The sequence below is a fragment of the Arachis stenosperma genome, chromosome 1 (genome assembly GCF_014773155.1).
Source record: "Arachis stenosperma cultivar V10309 chromosome 1, arast.V10309.gnm1.PFL2, whole genome shotgun sequence".
NCBI classification, from domain to species: domain Eukaryota; kingdom Viridiplantae; phylum Streptophyta; class Magnoliopsida; order Fabales; family Fabaceae; genus Arachis; species Arachis stenosperma.
This window is the reverse complement of record NC_080377.1, coordinates 14,684,853-14,691,923: the sequence shown is the minus strand read 5'-3', so window position 1 is coordinate 14,691,923 and position 7,071 is coordinate 14,684,853. Positions and strand designations below refer to the sequence as shown.

At 35.3% G+C, this 7,071-nt stretch overlaps 1 protein-coding gene across 1 annotated transcript; it reads left to right on the top strand.

Annotated features, from left to right (window-relative positions):
• Window positions 1-377: 377 nt before the first annotated feature.
• LOC130975909 (zinc finger BED domain-containing protein RICESLEEPER 2-like) lies at window positions 378-1,468 on the top strand. Its single transcript, XM_057900629.1, has 3 exons — window positions 378-1,067; window positions 1,211-1,310; window positions 1,416-1,468. Exons 1-3 carry the CDS (start codon window positions 378-380, stop codon window positions 1,466-1,468), a joined length of 843 nt encoding a protein of 280 aa, XP_057756612.1.
• Window positions 1,469-7,071: the final 5,603 nt, after the last annotated feature.

Below are 7,071 nucleotides of genomic sequence, written 5' to 3'. Positions count from 1 at the left end.
AAACAATTGGTAGAAAAATTGAGAGATATCTTTTGGGGTGGGGGATATCTAGAGTGTTCACAATTACTGTTGATAATGCTAGTTCTAATGATACTGCAATATCTTATCTAAGAACTAGAATGGAGGATTGGAATTTACATCCTTTGAAAGGAGAGCATTTGTATGTTATGTGTTGTGCACATATTCTTAATCGTGTTGTTAATGATGGATTGAAAGAGATGCATGAATCTATTAGCAAGATAAGAAATACTATTAGATATGTGCGTGCTTCCCCTAGTCGCATGAATAGGTTCAAAAATTTCATAAAGGAAGCTAGGATACAAGACAAGTGTACTGTTCAACTCGATGTTCCCACTAGATAGAATTCTACATACACCATGCTTGAAAGTGGTTTGAAGTTTCAAAAGGCGTTCAAGAGGCTAGGGGAGAGAGATAAAGAATATGCTCTAATGCAAGGTGGTATTCCGAGGAATATTGATTGGGACAATGCAAAACACTTTATGAAATTCTTGAAAATTTTTCATGATGTTACAAAGAGTGTGTCTGGTAGTTTGCTTGTGACTTCTTCTCAATATTTTCATGAGTTTTGTAATATTTTGCGAATGTTCAAGGCTTCTTGTGGTAGTCGAGATCCATTACTTGGGAGTATGGCTGAGAGGATGAAGTTTAAGTATGACAAGTACTGGGGTAACGTAAAAAATATCAATATGATGATTTTTGTTGCTGTGGTTCTTGATCCTAGATACAAGTTTAAGTTTGTGAACTTTTGCTTTGAAAAGCTATATGATAAGGATGATGCTGATTTTTTGGGTGCAAAAGTGAAAGAGACCTTCTCCAACATGTTTAAATGCTATGTGAGTGCAAATAATGGGGGTAGATCTTTTACTTCAGCAACAATGGATGGTGCATCAGATGTGGGAGTACCTGATGGCGACATGGCTGGTGATTTTTTCAAGGAAGTGCATTTTCATGAGATCATCAACAAGAATGAGGTGGATTTGTATTTGATGGATGGTTTAGAGAAGCCTCGTGATCAAAATACTTTTGACATATTGAATTGGTGGAAGGTAAATATTCTAGCAAGTATCCTATCTTATCCCAAATAGCTAGAGATGTCTTAGCAATGCCGGTCTCGACTGTTGCTTCAGAATAAGCTTTTAGCACTGGTGGAAGAGTGCTTAACAACTATAGGAGTTCTTTAACTCCAAAGACAGTTGAGGCATCGATATGCACACAAAATTGGCTTCGTGCTTCTCCAATGACAACTGATTTTGAAGAGCTTATTGAAGAGTTTGAGAAACTTGAATTAAGTATGCAAAAAAGAAATTTGTAGTTCCTTTCATGGTTTATGTTTATAATTTATAATCTATATTATTTTTATAATCTATATTGATTTTCTTGTTTTATTTTTGTAGAAATTGCACCAACCGGAGAAGATGAGGATGAGTCTGGTGTGGATTCAGATTAAACATGGTGGCTGTTTGGTTTTTATTTGTTTTAAAGTGAATGTTTCGGTTTAAACTATGTTTATTTTTGTTGTTTTGCTAGACATTTTTAATTGTCTTTGTTAAATGTTTAATTAAGTTGAATTTGTATTGGATTTGGATGTGATATACTCTTGTTATTCTAGTTTATTGAAGGTTTTAAATTTCATTTTATGGCATTTTAAATTCTGATAATTAGGTTTAAAAAAACCAAAAAACCGACTGAACCAAACTACTGTTGGTTCGATTTGGTTCGGTTCGGTTGTTCAAACAGCAACCAACCGAATGGTTGGCCTCTTTGTAGAATCGATCAGGTCGGTTCGATTGATTTTCGGTCCAAAACTGAACCGAACGGAGCCGATTACACCCCTAGTAACTAATGGTCACTCATATAATGCATGCCTTTTCCCCTCTTGGATTATAAGATATTTTTATTATCAAAATTATTAGATCATAATGCAAAAGGTCAAAATAGCCTGCAAAAGATCACACAAAGGTGGCATATACTAGGTTTCAAAAATAAATTTTAAAATAATTGTTTTACTTTTCAGTTTATCAAAATATTTTTCTATGACAGAGCTATGATAGTTTATTACGGTGCTTTTCTCATTTATTTTTCAAAGATAGTAGGTTATATTTTATTAATTATTGAAAAATAAAATATAAAGATATTCAAAAGCAGAACAGTATAATAAAAAATAGAGATTTGCCAAAATAATACACTAAAAATATTCATCCAATGGTGCATGGTCGAAAAACGAAGAAAAATCTTAAAGAAGAAAGAATGATAAATCAAATTGAATGAAACTAAGAGATTGCCTCATGAAAATGAGGATCTAAACTGCGAGTTCTTTGGATTTCATGGAGCAACTTGACAGAGCTTGCTAGAATGGCAGACGGTATTGAAGTAGAACCTTCAAAAATTAACTGGTTGCGAGCTTTTCAGCAGTTCCAGCAAATGATGGCAAGCAATTGAGGATTACAGTCAGCATTTTTCAACGGGTTAAGCATCTCTGTTGATGCAGTCCACTATGTCCAAAAGTCGTTAGGGCTCTGAGGAGGAAGACAGTCACGAAGATAATAATTATTTTGTTTCTTCTAGCATTTTTCTACTTATGCCAAATTTTTTAGTAACTAATGGTCGCTCATATAATGCATGCATTTTCCCCTCTTGAATTATAAGATATTTTTATTGTAAACCCCGGTTAAATTAGTAGATAATTAGTCAATAAATTAGTTTTTAATAAGGAAGATTAGAAATGTGAAAATTATATTAAATTAGGATAGAGCTCATCGAAACGAGAATTTTGACACTAATTTCGAAGAAAACGGTCCAAGATTGGACCGAATGGGCCGAACCGGTTGAATCGGACCTGAACCGGGCTATCGGTCCAACTGGGCTATCGGTCCAACTGGACCAGCCCTTTTAAGTGAACCCAACAGTGCCTTTCCCTCATTTGGCAGCAGTAGTGTGAAACGCTTCTAGGGAGAACGAAAGCTCCCGAAACCCATATGGTAACATTCCGATCCCCGTAACTTCTCCGTCTGAGCTCCAATCACCGCACCGTTTGCGGCCACACGCGTTTACCGTATCGAGCTCTACATTTCTACCAGAACAATTTCACTGGTAACTTGTTTAATCACTCTCAGCCCTCTTTTCCCCCAATTTTCGAATTTTCAATGGAAAGGTTGAATTTCTTTGATTTCTGATGTTTTAGGATCCAATTAGCTTGAGAAAAATGTTCACTCTTGCTTATGTGAAGCTTGGGTAAGGTGAGGATACGATAATTTTAGTTTAATTTTATTAAATTTGAGCTTTGAGTATTAAATTGGATATATATATGTTATGAATGTGTATTATGTTGTGAATAAATAATTGGCGCTTGAAATTGTGAATATTGGAACTTGGAGGAAGCTGATTAGTTGAATTTTGAAGGGGCTGCCTTGGTTTTAAATAATTTGCTTTGGTCGTTACGTGGAGACGGCCAAGGTATGGTTTAGGTTTTCTGCATTTAATATATAATGTTCTGTGAAAACTTAGGCTAGATGACCATAGGATAAGTTGGAATGCAGGTGTATGTTTAATGTTTAGTAATTTGTCGATGAATATATTTGGTTGAAGTTTATTGGATAATTAGTTATTAATTTTGGATGGTGAATGTTGTTATGTTAATTTGAAGAGAATTATGGTTGAATGTTATTGTTGAAGGACATGGTTGGTTGGTGCTTGTTGATTAACTAATGATTTGGTAAATTATTGATTTGAGGTATAACTATTGTGGAAGTTGTTGTGATAATGAGGTATTTTGTGTTAGAAGCCTAGGATTAGTGAACTATGATCCTTAGTTGAATTTTGGTTGTTGGATTTGAATATTGTAGGAGTATAATTGTTGATCTAAGGTAGATTTATTGTGGTGATTGTTATGATGATGAGGAAGGGTATGTTGAAATGAAAAAAAAAGCAGGTTTGAACCCGAAAAAGGTAGCAAAGTCCGAGTTTTAGAGGAGATGCTGCCGAAATTTTATAAAAATTAGAGATTTTGTTTATATGATTATTTAAAAAGATTTATATTCAAAGGTTATATGGTTTGATTTTGAGTTATTAAGAAAATGAGTATGTTTTAAGTTTGATTCATTTAGAAAAGAATAAATTATGTTTTGAAATGGAACTATTGATGGACGGAATGGGAGGTGTGACAATGAAGCATGAGGATTGAATATGATTAATGTATGATGATGAATGAGATGCGATTGAGAATGATGTGGATGTTGATGAATTATAATTGATTTATTTATATGGCTTATGAATTTGAATGATCTGAGATACGAGATTCTCTGGTTTAAGTGCCATGGCTTGCCACCACGTGTACCAGGTTAAAAACTCGATACTCTGTTGACCCTACGACGTAAGTGTGACCGGGCACTATATAAATTCTCAGGAATGTTACCCCCGTTGAGCAATATTGATTATTTGAGATAAAGCTATGCATAGACTCTTGGGGATTCACGTCGGGGGACAGTCTAAGTACAATTTAGACTTGTCGGGTTGGCTGGATAAATGACAGATGAGCCTCATCAGCTATAGGACAGGCATGCATCATATGCATATTACTTGAATTACCTGCTTGTGCTTTATTTGGGTGTGCCTATATGTACTTGCCATGTTAAATGTGTATTTGTTACCTGCAGTAACTGTAACCTTCTTGTGCTTGCCTTTATCTGTCTATCTGTCTGTGAAAATGCATGATGGAGTTGGAGGTATGGAGGAATGGCAGTATGGAACTTAGATTTAAGGTTAAGTTAGGTTTAAATATTATTAGAAAATCACCTTTTATAGCTCCTATTTAATACTTTAAGCTCTATAATCTGAGTGTCGGCGTTCTAGGATTACCTCTGGCATTCCCAGGACCTTATATATTATGTGTGTGGCACCTTTACCATATTGAGAATCTCCGGTTCTCATTCCATACTATGTTGTTATTTTTGAGATGCAGGTCGAGAGGCATCTCGTTAGACATCTGGACTCTTGAAGCGGAGTGGTTACAGGGTTATTTTGTTATGCTATGATGTGTATATATGTACTTGGTGTTCTCTCCGCATAACTTGTTCTTTTGATCTTCCTAGAGGTTTGTGGAGAGGCAGGATTGTGTATATGTACTTTTGGGTTTTGGGATATGTATGTATATATGTGTAAATATTCTCCGGCTAGTCTTGACTTCACAGACTGAGTTAGGAGCTTGTTATTTTGTATCTTTGGCACTCTATTCCTACTTCTGTTTATGGTTTTCTTCTGCTATTAAATGTACTCATTTTATTTTAGAGGTCGTAATACCACACCACCTCTGTTTTACGACTTAAGCGTAAAGCTTAGTGTGGTAGAGTGTTACATTTATTATCAAAATTATTAGACCATAATGCAAAAGGTCAAAATAGCCTGCAAAAGATCACACAAAGGTGGCATATTCTAGGTTTCAAAACAAATTTTAAAATACTTGTTTTACTTTTCAGTTTATCAAAATGTTTTTCTATCATAGAGCTATGAAAGTTTATTACGGTGATTTTCTCATTTATTTTTCAAAGATAGTAGGTTATATTTTAGTAATTATTGAAAAATAAAATATAAAGATGTTCAAAAGCAGAACAACATAATAAAAAATAGAGATTTGCCAAAACAATACACTGAAGATATTCATCCAATGGTGCATGGTCAAAAAACGAAAAAAAACTTAAAGAAGAAAGAATGATAAATCAAATTGAATGAAACTAAGAGATTGCCTCATGAAGATGAGGATCTAAACTGCGAGTTCTTTGGATTTCACGGAGCAACTTGACAGAGCTTGCTAGAGTGGCAGACGGCGTTGAAGTAGAACCTTCAAAAATTAATTAGTTGCGAGCTTTCCAGCAGTTCCAGCAAATGATGGGAAGCAATTGAGGATTACGGTCATCCTTCTTCAGCGGGTTAAGCATCTCTGTTGATGCAGTCCACTATGTCCAAAAGTCGTTAGGGCTCTGAGGGGGAAGACAGTCACGAAGATAACTCTGAGACCATACTTCTTTGATTTTAGAGCAATGGATCAAACAATGAGTGATTGTTTCTATTGCTTCATGACAGCAGGGGTATATTAGCGATATAGATGGGATGCGGTGGTGAATCTGAGCAAGCACAGAAGCCGACCATGGAGAGTTTTCCAGATATATAGCTTAATTTTGTAAGGCAAGTTCAACTTCCATAGATCAATCCGTGATTTTTTCTGCTGTATATAATTAGGACAAAGCTCCAGAGGTGGATGGTGAAATAAATAGCCAATTTTGTAACCTGAAACTGTATCATATTGCTTGGATTTGTTCAAATCCCATTGCAATTTGTTCCTACTCTGCTAAATTTTAATTGACAAAATCCTGTCTGCAATGTCTTGGAAAAATAATTCTTGAATGAGATTTTGATTCCAATTCCTATTTTTAGTAATTAGGTCTTTAACTCTTGGAACCAACTCAGAAATAGCCTGTATGTTTGACATGCCAGAAATCATTAAAGGATACGGAAGAAGTAGCCAAGGATCCTCAAAGGTTCAGATATTCTCTCTAGTACCCATAGTCCAGTTAAGACCTTTTTCAACAATCTTTCGGCCTTCCAGTATGCTCCTCCATCCCCAAGAAGGTAAGACTTCAATTTTTGCAGTTATAGCATTACCATTGCTAAAGTATTTTCCTCTTAAGATTTTGGATAATAGGGAAGTATGCTGTGTTATGAGTTGCCAAAATTATTTGCCTAAAAGCGCCAGATTTTAGATTATGAGATCTTTAAATCCAAGGCCTCCTTCTCTTCGTGGGCGAGTCATAGTGTCTCAGCTAATCCAAGATATCCACCTTTCAGAACCTTTATGTCCCCACCAGAACTGAGAAAGTAGAGAATAAATTTCTGAAATTAAAACATCAGGCAACTTGAAGCAAGACAATGTATAAATAGGAATAGCTTCTCCCACTGCTTTAAGCAATACCTATCTACTACCCGACGATAGAAGATTGTGCTTCCACCCTTGGATTCTTTTCCGAACCTTCTCTTTGATCGTACTAAAAGAAGTCTTTT